Source organism: Carex rostrata, chromosome 33, assembly GCF_964058835.1.
Source record: "Carex rostrata chromosome 33, lpCarRost1.2, whole genome shotgun sequence".
In the NCBI taxonomy this organism is placed as follows: domain Eukaryota; kingdom Viridiplantae; phylum Streptophyta; class Magnoliopsida; order Poales; family Cyperaceae; genus Carex; species Carex rostrata.
Window position 1 is genome coordinate 3,169,923 of NC_135950.1, and position 16,238 is coordinate 3,186,160.

At 30.7% G+C, this 16,238-nt stretch overlaps 2 protein-coding genes across 3 annotated transcripts; both read left to right on the forward strand.

Annotated features, from left to right (window-relative positions):
- The first annotated feature begins 5,216 nt into the window (after positions 1-5,216).
- On the forward strand, positions 5,217-8,266 carry LOC144548462 (GTP-binding nuclear protein Ran-3). Its single transcript, XM_078297134.1, has 8 exons — positions 5,217-5,370; positions 5,508-5,577; positions 5,670-5,726; positions 5,877-5,994; positions 6,106-6,195; positions 6,693-6,872; positions 6,956-7,033; positions 8,037-8,266. The coding sequence occupies exons 1-8, from the start codon at positions 5,368-5,370 to the stop codon at positions 8,104-8,106; spliced, it is 666 nt and encodes a 221-aa protein (XP_078153260.1). The 5' UTR covers positions 5,217-5,367; the 3' UTR covers positions 8,107-8,266.
- A 4,204-nt stretch (positions 8,267-12,470) lies between these two features.
- LOC144548656 (alpha/beta hydrolase domain-containing protein VTE7-like) lies at positions 12,471-14,850 on the forward strand. 2 transcript variants are annotated; one of them, XM_078297374.1, is made up of 10 exons: positions 12,471-12,694; positions 13,114-13,208; positions 13,292-13,389; positions 13,486-13,535; positions 13,626-13,721; positions 13,807-13,896; positions 14,024-14,116; positions 14,269-14,364; positions 14,464-14,529; positions 14,645-14,850. In XM_078297374.1, exons 1-10 carry the CDS (start codon positions 12,530-12,532, stop codon positions 14,801-14,803), a joined length of 1,008 nt encoding a protein of 335 aa, XP_078153500.1. In that variant the 5' UTR covers positions 12,471-12,529; the 3' UTR covers positions 14,804-14,850. The 2 variants fall into 2 exon arrangements, with proteins under 2 accessions (XP_078153500.1, XP_078153501.1); XM_078297375.1 differs by having other exon boundaries at positions 14,464-14,533; positions 14,645-14,773.
- The last annotated feature ends 1,388 nt before the right edge of the window (positions 14,851-16,238 follow it).

Here is a 16,238-nt window from a genome sequence, read left to right on the forward strand (position 1 = left end):
ACTCGCAGCTGATTTGTTCATTAACAGTTCGTTTGTTATTAGACCGAGCTGAGGCCTAGCTTGGTTCAGAATTAACGAGTTTAAGCTGAAGCTTAACTTGCTCATCAGTTTGCGAGCTAACTCGGCTAATCAAGCATGAATTTGTGAATTTGTGTGTATTTTATATTGAATATTAAAACTTAATAATTCTTTTTAGAACTTATTTGTAAAATTTGTATATATAGTTCGGTCCAGTTCGATTAAAAAAGTTTGTAAAATTTATTTTCTTCTGACACTACGTCTAAAACTCTTTTTAGTATATATTCATGTTGGGGTGAGTCATCTAACAATGAAAGAGACCTCACTTTAGTCAAATTAGGAAACTTTTGTGTTCGGATAAAATACAATTAAAATAACTGACATCTCTCTCTCTGGTAAACTAATCATGAATAGATTGAATACTCAATGAAAGGTTAAAATTAATAGAAGCTCTAGAGTAAATTGTAAAAGTAGCTAATAGGCAACAATGAATCATGTAAAAAAAAAAATTTAAGAAAACCAAGAAAAAAACAACAGTTTTTTATTTGTAAAATGCTTATAGCATTTTTTTTTTTAGATTTTGATTCAGGGATCTAACTGCGTGATGTGTCGTGACTAAGTCCAATTTTTACGTGTTATGATATATTATGATCAAATTCGGAAAGATGGTAATGGAAAATAAATAGTCACGACACATTAGTCATGTCGTGACTGATCACGTTTGTCACATTTTATCATATTTAATTTTTTTTCATAATTTAAATTAGTTTATTCATGATTCATCATTCGATCAAGATCTAACGGTCATATTTACACGTGACTCACGTGACTATGTAACATGCCATAACGTGACTAGATTTTCTGTATGACGTATTGTGTCGTGTCAAATTTTCAAAAATTAATTAAATCACATGAATAATCACAGTATGTAACGACACACGAGTCACGCCTTGACTTCTTTACAACCCTATTTTGGCCTATAAACTGTGGAGATGATTAATTAATGTAAAAAGAAAAAAAATTGTTGGCTGTGATATTCTATTGGTTGAGTAAAGGGTAATTGATAGGAACCTTTTCATCATTATCATCAAGCATGCATTATTATCTCATCATTAAAAAATAATTAACAGACATATCATGTACCGTTTCATGGTCATTTGAAAATTTGTGCATTATATATTACGCCAATTTTAATTAAAAAAATTACAGCATTTTGTTATCATTTCTTTTATTTGTGTGCATGGTTGAAATTGCTCTTAGTGCTTTTTCCTTGTGCCAAATAATAGGCATGGAAAACATATTGTGTTTGCATGTTTGTCCTTTACAAAATTTAGTATTAGGTCTAAAATCATGATATTTTCATTATTAGAATATATTAACCGGCTCAAATTTATTATTTGACTCTCATAAATTGAAACTTAAATCTAAAAATCAATTAATTAACCTCTAAATATAATCCAAAACAACTATAAAAATGTATAAATATATTTCTTTTTTTAAAGAGCTTGATCTTAATTTCTGAACTACTTGAACCGGTGGACCATATAGATTATTTTCTAGTGTGAAACTTGTATGAATTATATTATTCAGGAAATTTTGTTAATTTAACTTTTTATGTTCTCAAGTTTATTTTTTATAAGATAAAAATATTTAAAATAATTGCTAAATCTGTTGCTTATACAAATTAAACAAAAAAGATGAAAGTTTAGATAATACTTCAATTGAGTTTAAAGCTCAGGTACTTTTTTACAGGGCCATAGTTGACGCGGCCCAAATTAAGCGGGCTTTTATGGGCTGTCAACACTATTATTCAGTAAATAGTGCAAAACATGTGCTTAAAAATTAAAAATAACTTTTTTATGAGATTTAATTATTTTACAGATGGATCATCATATTAAAAGAAGAAGAAAAAAGAATATACCATATGCTAATAGAATTATTTTAATTCTTTTTCTATTATAGTATTCATAAATAGGAGACAAACAGAACACAGCAATAACAAAAAAAATTAGTAGAATGAGGTAAAATTTTAAGTGAGACTTAATTTTATATTATTTTTTTTTACAAAAGTATATAAATAAAAAAAATTATATTTGAACATTCTTTTAGCCACCCCAACCACATCTGGCTTCGTCTCAAAAAACAAATGAACATTTTTTTTTAAATACACTAGTATCAATAAAATTATAAACTGTTCATCACTGAATTAATAATTGTATAAAGTTATTTTCTTAAATTTGGATATCTTTAAATAACAATTAACCCCCATTTGAATTTCCCAATACAGTTTTTCACTTTTCAGATTTTCTTCCTATTTTTCACTTTTGATATTGTAATTACAAGGAGGTCCAAATTCCTCTATTTTTTGCCTCATTGTACCTCTATTCAAAACATAACAGTTAGGGGTATGTTCAGGTGTGTCAAAATATATGAGCTAGAATAGAACAACATTTTTGCTATTCGGAATAGCTAGAATAGCTGCTATTCTCTATTCCTAATAAATGTTAAAATAGTTACTATTCGAAAAGTGTGAAGAGAGAGGAAAACATGTTTTGTTTTTGGATTTCCACAAACACAGTCCCAAAATGATAAAATTAACATCACTTGTGCTATCTTCACGTCGTGATAATTCATTTTAGACCATACTTTTCTATCTTTCTTCATAATTAGTATATTGTTAACACTATTTTTTTATCGGTCGTAACTATTCACTATTTCAAATGTACAATCCAAATAACATTTTTACTAATCTGAATAACGCCAATTCCACACAAATCTAAAAGTTACTATATTATCTCTATTCTCATTCACTATTTTCAAATTTCACTATTCTAGCTCCCATCCAAACATACCCAAATTATGATATTTCAACTTTTTTTGTATTTGTTATTAGGAATTTGCAAAAATGTATTGATGTGGATAATTTTTTGACGTTCATTTTTTAAATTATTAATTCATATCAAAATAAAATTGAAATGTGAAATTCTTTTACGAGTGCGTAGTTAAAATCATATAGATCACATCTAACGGTTTTATTTTGATATTTATACTTTAAAATTTTGAGTTATTAACGTTATAAAATGAAGGCATGATAAAAACACAAAAAATAGAGACATTTGAACCCTCATCTCTAATTATATATAATTAATAAATAAATAGATAGAAGTATAGTGACAAATGAATTATTCATGTTTGGTTTGGCGAGGTCAAAATTTTGCGACTCGGAAATAATTCGGGTATAATTCAGAAATGATTCAGAATTATCCGGACCAGAAATCTTAGTTCTACAAGGGAGCAAAAAAAAAATCAACAAAATAATGTTCAGGGAAAAATTCAGGAAATTTCGCGAATAATTTGTAAAATTAAGGAAAAAATCATAAAATTCGCGAACTATTTGGATTTAATTCGATCAAAGTTCGGTCAATAGAATAATTCAGCATTCAATTCAGCATCACCAAAAACAAATTATTCAGATTTAAATCACAAGTAATTCCCGAATCTTGTAACTATGGATTGAAGTAATTAACGTCAAGATTTCATACCTAGTACACGGAAGTGACATGAAAATATGCTACAGATGATCCGATAAGTTTCAGAAAGCTATGTCTGTTCGTTGTCAAGTTTTGATTGGATGATAAGGTCGATGAAGGCGCGTGGCTGATGAGGACCGGTGGTCAGTGGACCACAATTGCAACCCATGGGCGCGCTGCCTGGCTCATTTCGCATAGTTTTCAAGTCTTCTACGGCGTGTTGATCAAAGAAACAACAAGCAGGTTGCTATATTACACAGTGAGAATTGAATTATTCGGTTCAGTTCGACGAGGTCAAAAATTTGTGATTCGGAAATAATTTAGGTATAATTTGAGAATGATTTAGAATTATTCGGACTAGAGGTCTCAGTCATGTAAGAGAGCAAAAAAAAAAAATGTTATTGGAAAAATTCATGAAAAGTTTGTGAAATTCGCAAATTATTCGTAAAATTTGATAAAAGTTCGTAAAATTTCCCAAATATTTATGGTTTAATACAGTCAAAGTTCGGTCAACCGAATAATCGGCATTCGGTTCAGCATCACCAAAAAAATGAATTATTCGGATTTAATTTGCGAATCTTGTGACTATGTTGTATTATATATCCATACCATAGTGACAAGGTACGTGTTTCATTCGCGTTTAATTCGCAAATAATTCATTTTTTTTATATTACCGAACCGAACAACGTATTAAACGTTGACCGAACCTTTGACCGAATAAAACATGAATAAAATGCGAATTTTATGAATTATTCGCGTTTTTTCCGTAAAAATTCATCTGACGAGAAGAGAGAAACATGAGGAGAAGCAAAAACAAAAGCCTACTGCCAGGCCACGTGATTCCTATTCTCTGTCTCAATTCTCAAAAAGCATGTCAGAGACCATTTGAGTGGATATTAAGATCTTTTGTGGTTAGGAATTACATAAATTTTGTATAGCAATTTAAATTTGGGTGGGTTTTTTTTTCTTCCTGGTTATACACTTGTACCGAATCATTCCCGAATTATATCCGAATCATGAATTTTTAGCTTCGCCGAACCGAACCCGAACTATTCATTTGTCACTATGATCCATACTCACCCTGTGAAATACCTGCTACATGGTTGTCATTATATTCTTGATACAATAAATCTTCAACAAATATTTCGACAAAAATCCACAACAAATATCATGAGAAAGAAAGAAAAAAAAACAAATAAAGACAAGCAGATGAAAATTTGAAATTGAACTTCTGTGCCTGTATCGGATCAAATCCATTCCCAGTTTTGGGATCCAACCCGTTAACAAATTCTCGAAGAATCCAGAATGACTCTCTAGGATTGCCAAATTGCGAAAGTAACCCAATTGTTAGTCTAGATCTGGAACGCACGAGGTCCATTAATATTCGTGTTAGAGCAGATCGGACGGTTGTGATCAGAACTCCAAAATTATGTTACAATAGAGAAAATTTTCAGCGGATGCTGACACCGGAAAAAATATCCTATATGATAGAACTTTCGGAGCCACGTGATCGGACGGTCCAGAATTCAACTGTAAATATTTTAACAGAGCTGTTTTGATTTCGTACAGCGCACAGACTAAAGAAACAAAGAGCGCTGAATTTGGTTCGTGCGCTGTATGAAGCTAAACTTACTTTGTTAAAATCTTTACCCGAATTCTACGTCTAGACGGTTCTAAACAATTCCTTCACTGAAATTCAAATAAAAGAAAAAAAAAATCTTTAGAGAACTTGGGCTTCCCTCTCTTGATCTCTCTTTCATAAATCATAATACTTTTTCCATCTCTGCAATTTCTCTCGGTAGAACAGTAGAACATATATATGGTAAGGATCTCTTCTTCTTTTCTTTTCTATTTTCCTTTCTTTTACTAATATTTTTTTAAAAATTATGAGCTAATTTTGTATTGAGTTATTTTGTGTTGCTCTTCTTTTTTTCTTTTTTTTTTCTTTTTTTTTTGTAGGCATTACCTAATCAGCAAACAGTTGATTATCCAAGCTTTAAGCTTGTAATTGTTGGTGATGGAGGCACTGGTGAGTTCCTTTCTAGATTAATTGAATACTGGTATCTCACTGGGTAAATTTAATTGAATACTTATACTGGTATATTTAATATTATGAATCAGGTAAAACAACTTTTGTGAAGAGGCATCTCACTGGCGAGTTCGAGAAGAAATATGAACGTAAGCATCAGACTAAACTGATATGTTTACCAGTACTATCTTTGATACAGCATCAGCATAAGCAAATATAAATATCTTTTTTTGAGGAAAAATAAGGGTCTAGCCCAAATTTCATAAGCAAATATAAATATGTTTATACTGTAAAAACAGCTACTATTGGAGTGGAGGTGCACCCGCTTGATTTTTTCACAAATTGTGGTAAAATCCGGTTTTACTGCTGGGATACTGCTGGTCAAGAGAAATTTGGTGGTCTCAGAGATGGCTACTAGTAAGAATTTAATTGTTCATACTAGTTCTTTTGTAAAAAAAAAAACAAAATTACAATTGGAAATTATGCATTTTATTCATTCTTTATGTATATATATATATATATATATAGTATCCATGGACAATGTGCAATCATCATGTTTGATGTAACATCACGACTGACATACAAAAACGTTCCGATCTGGCACAGAGACTTGTGCAGGTATTTCTCATTTTTATTCTGAAAATTAATTTTTTCTGGTATGAAAATAAATTTTGCTGATATATGTGTAGTTGTTTGTTAGAGTTTGTGAGATTATACCAATAGTGTTGTGTGGGAACAAGGTGGATGTAAAATGGTATGGATAATATCCGATTCGTATTTGATCTGTATTTGAAAAATTAGATGTGGATATCCGATATCCAAATATTTGTGTGGATATGGATACTGATATAGCTTTATTTCAATTATCTGTATTCGAATAGTATATATATATATCATATATTTTAATATATATTATTATCCGATCCGTATCTATTTGACTGATATTTGATCCGATCTGTATCCGTATCCGGAAAATTAAAAAGGGATATTGATATGGTTTTTCCCCTATCCGCTCCGTTTTCGCAGCTATCTCCTAAATTGCTATTTTGTTCAGAAAATTTATTTTATCTGGTCTGAAAATAAATTTTGCTGATATATTTATGGTTGTTTTTTAGGGTTTGTGAGAATATACCAATAGTGTTGTGTGGGAACAAGGTGGATGTAAAAAACCGACAAGTGAAGGCAAAGCAGGTGACATTTCATAGAAAGAAAAACTTGCAATACTATGAGATCTCTGCCAAGAGCAACTACAACTTTGAGAAACCCTTCCTTTACCTTGCCAAAAAACTTGCTGGGTCAGTTTAATTATTAGAAATATTATACCAATTTCAGATTTTGTATATTAAATTTTAACAATATATTTTTTTTAATTGAACAGGGATGCAAACTTGCATTTTGTCGAGTCTCCTGCTTTGGCTCCTCCTGAGGTGCAGATTGACTTGGCTGCACAACAAATGTAAGTGCTTCTATTTTTTTTTGTATTTTTTCAGATAAAATTTTGTCCTAATTAGGGGTGTTCATGGGTACCGGTTCAATTGTTTTTAAACTGAACATGGTTTTTTGCAGTTAAATGGATTGGTTCAGTTCAGAAATTTTAAACCGGTTAAGATTGTACTACTCAAATTTTTAAACCCGGCCCCCATCTGAACCAAACATTTAAATTTTTCAGAAATTACAACATAATGTATATTGCTTGGTTCGGTTTAAAACCAATTAGACTGAACCAAACACAATAACAATTTTTAAATTCATCTTGAAAAAAATTCAAAAAAATAACAAAAAGCATGTTTATTTTTATGATTAATAATTTTTATTTCGGTTCGGTTTTAATTCAGTTGATAAGTTTATTTTGGTTGGTTCGGTTGTACTTTTTAAAACCGAATAAAAATTTGGTTTGCCTATTTTGTTTTGATTATAACCGAACCGAATCGATGAACACCCCTACTCCTAATTGGTTGAGGTGCCAAAATCTCTAATGCTAAATGTAACAATTTTTTCACATATAAATTTTAGTTGTTAATTTATTTTACATTTCTTTTTATAGTAGGGTTAAAATGCATCATTGGTTTTGTACTCAACCATATTCCACATCTCTATTTCTGTTTTCAATGTTCGAACAGTCGATCTGAACCGCTCAACATGACATCTATATTAAAATGTACTTAGAGATCAAATTTTATACTTATCTTTTAAATATGTACATAATCACTGTTTTTTTAGGTCCACAGGAAGTGATTTTGTAACTACTAAAAAAATAGTAAAAAAAATTTCAAAATATATAAAATTTGGTCTCTAAGAACATTTAATATGGAGATCATGTTGAATGGGTCGAATCGACTGTTTTAATTTTAAAAATAAAAATAAAGATGTGGGGATATAGTTGGAGCACAAAACCAATAGTGCATTTTAACCCTACTATTTTATTTTATTATGCTAATTTAATTTACTTTGTTGGACAGGCATGAGGCAGACCTTGCTGCTGCTGCAGCACAACCTCTCCCTGATGAGGATGATGATATATTTCACTAGAAGTTAGGCTTTTGTGATATATATTTTGTGTTCATAAAGTATAACAGAGCATGTTCCTTTCTTGTATAAATAGGCCTTAAGAGTTTCTTTCTTTAATGGCTGGAGATTGCCTATCTAATTGAACATAATATTTTAATCATAATTTGTGCATTAATAAACACCATGACTCATATATATATTATTAACAAAAATTAAAATGAGATCAAGCAAAAATATTTAGTCGGTAAAACAAAATTCAACCCACTAGTGCTCTATGTTTTGCTCGTTACACATTTGGCAGCAGAGTGTCTCATGAGATCAAGAAAAAATTTAGAAAATTCTGTAAAAACAATGAGAAAAAAAAGTGAGAGAGAGAATGACACATTGACCCAAATTTAAATAGGAGGGGTTCAAATGTTTCTATTTTTTTTTTCTCTCTATTATGTCTTTATTTTTATAATTACAATAATTTATCAAGAGTTTTTCAAGCCTGACCCCCTTTTTTATTATTCATTTCTCAGTTAATATGATGAGAAATTAATAATTGTCATTTCAATTTTCTGAATGAATATATATCATGCCATTCATATTACAAGAGCTTCTTTGAGTGTTTTTCAATTTCAACAATATATTATTGTAGGTTTGCTTAGTCTTGCACAAGAGATGGAGTGAATTTAATACATTTTGCTTATTAACTTGACAAATTTGAGTGCTCTTGAATACTATAAGATTTTAGATTTTAAAAAAGAAGAACAAACAAAACTCTGAACTTGACAATGCGTAGGAACAATTGGCGCTGAAAAACAAAGCACCATCCCCTAAGGTATTAACAAAGCTATATATACCAAGCATCATCTCTATCATCTCCATGTTGAATTTCACACAATAGTACTCGGTTTCGTGTGTGTGATTTTCCAAACTAATCCATTGTTCCTTGTCTATTATCAACATGACCAGTTCACCTGGTGGAGCCAGACTTTCAAGCCATAGGAGTCAAATTATATAAAAAAAATTATGTAAAGAATGGTGGTCAATTTTACCGTAACATGATATTTTACTCTAAATTGTATATAAAATTATGTATAATTACAAAAAAAGTTAAAAAAAAATGGAGATCAATTGACTCCCATTAATGCTTCTTACGTCCGCCTCTATATAATAACAAAGAGCATCCATTGAAATGACATAAACTTTCTCTCGATATATAGTGATATCCTTATAACCTGCGCCGTGATTAGCCATCCAACTCCATTTTTTATCTTCAAGCTTAGAGAATAGCAACCCCTGTTAGGTCAGGCAATAAACATGCAATTCATTAGAGTTGTCGGGATTCTTGCATAAAATTACTTTCTTGGGGTCTTTCTTTCTTATGCCATTGCAGGGGACAAGGACATGGATGCCCGTAAGAAGCTTGATCAAATGGAGCTGGAGTTGTTGATCGAGGATCACGAGCCAACTTTTGTAAGAGCCCATCCATTAGTGTTCGTAGAGCGAGGGGATGAGAATCCGAATATAAAATTAGATGGCGATACTGAGATCATAAAAGGTGAGAACACTGCGCGCAGTTGGGGTTGGTATCGGAGTTTCAAGTAGAGCAGAGCAATCATGTGATGGGTTGGTCGCTACGGATTGAAGGAAAGGAAGGGAGGATTAGCCCAAGAATACGAAGTCCATCGACTTATCCGGTTAACAAACATTGATCGGTTCATTGTCAACAAATGCAAATTATAGAGAACTAGAAGGCAATACCTTATGTGATGTAGGTTGTAGGTTCGAAATCTTGATCGGTTCATTGTCAAAAAATTTATTGAAAATAGCAATTTTGTGATTATGTCATTTAAATTTTAGATAGAAGTGTAAAAAAAATTATTGAAATTATTTGTAGGTGTAAGATACAATAAAACGCTACTTGAACAGGGGTGGTTAAGGTAAGTCACCCCCAATATTTTCAAAATTGTTTATCAAGTACTTGTAATTTTAATTGAAAATTTTATTTTATAGATGTTAGGCCCTCCATATAGAATAAAAAAAAATTCAGGGGTTGAATCTAAAAATTACATGTCCCTTTAAAAAAAATCACGCTTCGGTTTTTCAATCACGTGAAAAAAAGACATCTTAATCATGTAAATAAATATATATAATTAGAAAGTTGTTCAAAAATAGAAATGGCAATAGTATAATAGAAAAAAATAGTAGTTTTAATTTGAGAGACGGTTACAAGTATCTAGAAAAAAAAAACAAAAAAAAGGAAGTTATTGGAATTTTTTTGGGATGCACGGTTACCCAAAAAAAGAAGTCATCGGAAATATAAATGAATATGATTGAAATACAAGAAAACCATGTTGAAAAGACAAAAAATCAAAATAAAAACCTCAAATTAAAATTAGTGTGAAGCCACGTGACATGTATTTTATTTCTTAAAATTGAGATTTGTCTTATATTCATTGATTATTAACAAATTGCTATTCATTGTAACTTTATCAAAAAATTTAATATTTTAGTTTCATATTAAATTGTTAATAGGATACTGATAATTATTTCCGCACTTCTATCTCTGCATTTATCACCACATTAATTTACATAACTATCATGGGATCATAAAAACTCCAGCACTAATTTTTTTCCTAAAATATTAATACTTATGTACGAAAGTATTTATACTCAAGAACGAAAGTATTTATACCTATAAGACGAACAATTCTTACATAAATAATTGTCTCTGCAACCAAATCTCAAACGAAATGGGGGGACCATACACGTTTTTAGAGGTGAATTTTTTTTCTTCATTCAATCTCGTCTACATTTCTGACGATCTATGAGAAATTTTGTGAATCTAAAACCACGAACGTTTTCTACGCAATTTTCTCTTTTAAATGAGATCCATGATGACATACTTTTGAGCTCGTCGTTACATAAGTATTTATACCTCGTTGTGCAGGTATTTATACATATACTTGCAATTATTTTTTTACATATGATACCGACTGACTTATGAAAGTATTAATATCAAGTATTAAAAATATTTATACCTATACATTAGAGTATTTATACATATGTAAAAAAATACTTGAATAATCATCTTGTATGCGTTTATCGTGATGAATATTTTTTTGTATGGATAAATAGTTAGTGGGAACCATAATACAACATCTAATTTCAGAAGTTGACCCTCTAATTTTAGAAATATTTAAATAATTAGTGGGGACCATAGTACAACCTCTAATTATCACCTTCCTTATTTAACGTAAAATCTCTAATTTTAGAAGAGTTTAAATAATTAATGGAGACTATAGTACAACCTGTATAAATTATAGCTGCGAAGATAGAGGGGGCTATGAGTGTGGAGATGAATATAATTATTCTTGTTAATATGATATTTTTTCTATTCACGATGTCACTTAGATATTTAATATTTTGCATAAAAAATTAAATTATGTCAAAATAATTTGATAAACATGTCATTTTCTTGGTCATGTTATTGGTGTTAGTTATTTATTGTATTTTTATGAAATCAAATAGTGAAGAATCATATTATCTAGTGTTATATATATATTTTAATTTAATTTGATTAAAAATAATTAAATATATGATATTTAGTTGGTTAGCTTTCACTGTCCTCAAAGTGGAGTTCCATCTCTGTGCATGTGCATGAATAAGCTTGCTAGCTAATAGCGGCGACCAAAAGAATTAAATGATGATAGTACAATTTTTGGATTTGAACGTCGGCGTTAATGCAATACACGTTCATTAGCAGACAATTAATACAGATACATTTTTGCCTTCTTGTACTTGTATGATATGATGATTAGGTAAATGGAATTTGGAATTTACTATATCTTGGCAATAATATCTTGTTGAAAGATATATATCAAACACAACTCTTAAAAACTATATACATATTTAAAATGTGCTTGTATATTAAATTTTACATTTTTTTTGAATTTTTGTACTATTAATTAGGTATTTTATAAAATTGTTATTTTCAGACCATTGAATTTTTGTACCCATCTTAATAAATAGTAAAAAAATTCAACAAAAATGTAAAATTTGATATACAAACACATTTTAATATATCGGTCTAAGTGGATCCCTCTATTTATTATTGCAGCGGATTTCGAAGTAACGAAATATATAATAACAGGATTGAATATAATTCATTTGATTATAAATATACACCTTAAAAAAATAATTATTTTAATAAACTAATATATACGACTCATTAGATTTAATTATTTTTTAGGAACATATATATTAATTAATTTCAGGAACGTCCTAGAAGGAATTTCATAACAGTGTTTAAAAGAAAAGAAAAGAAAAAAAGATTGCTACATGCATGCACCAGACCTAGCTATATCACTGTGCATTGTATCAACATACCAACTACCAATTAATATTGGAGAAGTGGAGGCAGCACAACTGCTACTGATTAGTAATAATTAATTAAATGCCTCCTCTTCTCACCTCTATGACAAGTTATCGGCCTCCAATGGTGGCCAAGGCTAGGGTTTCAGCAGGAGGGTTGCCTCCTTTTCTTCCAAAGGAGGTGGAAAGAATCAATGATCATCGGTTGATTGAACTGGCCAAGAGAATTGAGCGTGTCCCTGTAAAGGTAGCATATCTCTCTTTTTAGCTATATATGTTACCACAATACTTATATATGGTCCCGTATCCGTATCCAGTACGTATCCTAATAGCCTAATATCCGACAAGTATCAAACATATTCTCTGAAGGCCTAATAAAGAGGTACTGAGTGCATTGATTACAATTGGTTTCATTTTGTTTTATGAGCTCATCATACAATTGAATTTTGGTATGATACTTGATACATTACAATTGAATTGACAAAAGGAAAATTGGGTTTTGCAAATTGCACTTTGCATCTCATACATTTGCATACAACACATTCATTTCTCATTATTTTGCAATTCATTGCCAATGTTTAAAGTTTTGCTCCTAGCTTTAAACTTGGTTCAGATAGTTTGATCTACTTATTGTTAATATTGTGAAATGGTATTCATCCTTTTCAGATTGACTCGGTAAAGAGCCCGATAATGAGCAGCTGCATCAAACCAGTGTGCCAAAGCAGTAATGCACCAGTTGTTCTCCTTCATGGTTTCGACAGGTACATATTATCTTTGAAGTTTGAACAATTTCCTGGCTTTCTTCTTCTCTGCTAGCTTTATCAACTTTTGATATTCCCTACAGTTCTTGTTTAGAATGGAGATACACGTATCCATTGCTTGAGGAAGCTGGAGTCGAAACATGGGCTGTTGACATACTTGGTTGGGGTTTCTCTAACTTAGGTGTGTGTGTGTGTGTGTGTGTATATAGTCACATAATTTAGGTCTTAATTTGCCTACTTTGAGAAAAAATATTGATTCCCTTGAACTTTTATCCAGAGACACTTCCACCATGTGATGTTTCTACCAAACGTGAGCACCTGTACCAGGTTACTTATTATACACTCTAATCAATTGCATTGCTAGATCTTACCAGATAAATCTTTTTGTTATTTATTTACTTGGTTTAATTTGATCAGCTCTGGATGTCACATATTAAGAAGCCAGTCGTATTAGTAGGAGCAAGCCTCGGTGCAGCTGTTGCTATTGATTTTGCGGTCAATTATCCAGAAGCAGTATTGCATCATTCATTTTTTTGTTTTCGTTCTTCAAAATTGTCGAGTATTTGTATTGTTTAGGTGATAATTTAAATTTCTGCAGGTTTCTAAGTTAGTCTTCATTGGTGCATGCGTATATGCTAAAGGCACGGAAAATATGACCAAACTGCCCAAATTCATTGCATATGCCGGGGTATGTGGTAACGGAATAATTATTAACATTACAGCTTTTATTTCAATTGATGATGCAAATACATGGTTGATAATTGTTAATTAAATCTTAACTAATACTTTGCACATCTTTCTTTTTTACCAAGTAGGTAAATGTATTAAAATTCCTTCCTGTAAGGCTGTATGCAACGAAATTGGCTTTCAACAAAGTTCCGAAGGGGTCGTTGCTTGATTTTACTAGGGTAAGTACTTCGTACTATGTTTTTCTCTTAAGAAACTCTAACCAGATGACTGTTACCGGTACGTACGTAATGGTATAGGTTATGTGCAGGAGTTACTGGTACACTATATATATTGATATATATCTAAAGTGTGTGGTTTGTGGCCTGTTCAGATATCTCAGTTACACTGTCATTTGCCTTGGTGGGAGGATGCAACTGTTTGTTTCATGACTAATGGGGGCTATAATGTTGTTAATCTAATTAAAGAGGTAGGTATATATATTATATATATAAACATTTGCTCTTTCTGCATGGCTCCCTTTTCCTCAAAAAATTTGTTCTTTGATTTATTTGTATAAATGTTTTAGGTGAAGCATAAGACTTTAATTATATGGGGAGAAGACGACCGAATTATCAACAGAGAACTCGCAACAGTACGTACTTCATTATTTTTACCAGCAATTTCTCATAATTCCTATTTCATTTACCAGTAATTTCATTTATATGAGCTTTTTTTTTATAAGGAATTCTCTTGAAATAACCATGCAGAAGCTGTGTGACGACATTCAAGATTCAGTACTATGTCTGATACCTAATTGTGGCCACATTCCTCATGTTGAAAAACCAGAGAAAGTAACAGAACTAATTCTCAGTTTTCTTGCAAGAGAGAATGTAATATCAGAACAGCATCAAGTGGTTCTCAGTTAACATGTGGAAATTAATAGTTTAACTTTTTTGCATAGCTATATTTTGATTTTTAGCATGTATGTAATTAAAATTTAGATTAAGGTGATGATGTATTATTTAAGGTTAGATGATCACTTCTTATGAAGCAGATTTGAGCTTTACAGCCTATGAATGAGGGCTGCTGCTTCTTTGTTGAAAGGTACTTACAAACACAAATAGATTCCCTCTGGACTTTTTTATTTATAGAAATTATTATAAAATAATATAGGATATTAGATGGATTGCATTCAAATTTCAATTCCATAGAAAGAACCGAAAAAAATCCAGTTCCTGTAGGAAATATTAAAAGAAAATCCGTCATTTTTTTAGGAGAAGTTCAGATAGAAGGAGAAAGGAGGAGAAAGAGGGTCGCACTTTATTCTATACACACTAAACATCTCTAAAAAAATATTTATAGCAAACCGTCTCACTGTGGAGCGGCCAGGTAAATATCTTTAAAAAAGAAAAAGAAAAAAAATTATAGCAAACCATCCCATTGTGAGACGATTAGGATATTTTTTTTCAATTTTTTTGGAAACCGAATATAGATTTTAGTATTTAAAAAAATCGGTATGAGATTGAAATGTGGATATAATTCATCTAATAATATTCTATATTATTTTTAAATAATTTCTATAAATAAAAAAATAAAAATTTATGAATTCCTTCAATATAGCCAAAGGCCATTACTAATAGATCACAAATAATTCACTATCTCTGTTAGCTTTCAACAAATAGATCATGTCTCGCTGTCATATTCTATAACCAATGTTTTAAAATACGATTTTTATGCAGTATGCGAAAGGTCATCGCATACCGCATATCCAGTATGCGGCTGCATATACAGATTTTTATGCAGATTTATTATACAAAATTTAAATGAGAATTCATAGATATAAAAATAAATATGCGGTAATATGCAGTCGAAAATGCAGAAGCGTGTATTTGACCGAACACAAATTTTCTATTAAAATTACAACTGAATAAGAATATACGGTTACATATACAGCAGCTAGCGTATACCGAATTTTAATACACTTGGTATATTTATAGCCAATTTCCTCCAATTTCAGCAAAAACTTAACCAAGATAAAATAATCGTACCATGGTTCATGCATGGAGCATAATTACAGGCGGAAATCTTGCCAATAAGCACTAACCTTTAAAAAAACAATAAGTGGAAATTTCGGAAAGAGCGTCAGCCAAGGACAGTGCACAGTAGTTATTTGTTAAATAAGACAAAATTTGGGAATCAGAAGCCTAAATTGTGGGTCCAGAATGCGATGTTGTTGTTAAGTAGCACATTAACAAATGAATTATTCGGTTTTAGTTTGGTGAGAGCAAAAATTAGTGATTTGGTAATATTTCGGATATAATTCGAGAATTATTTGGAATTATTTAGATTAGAGATCTCAGT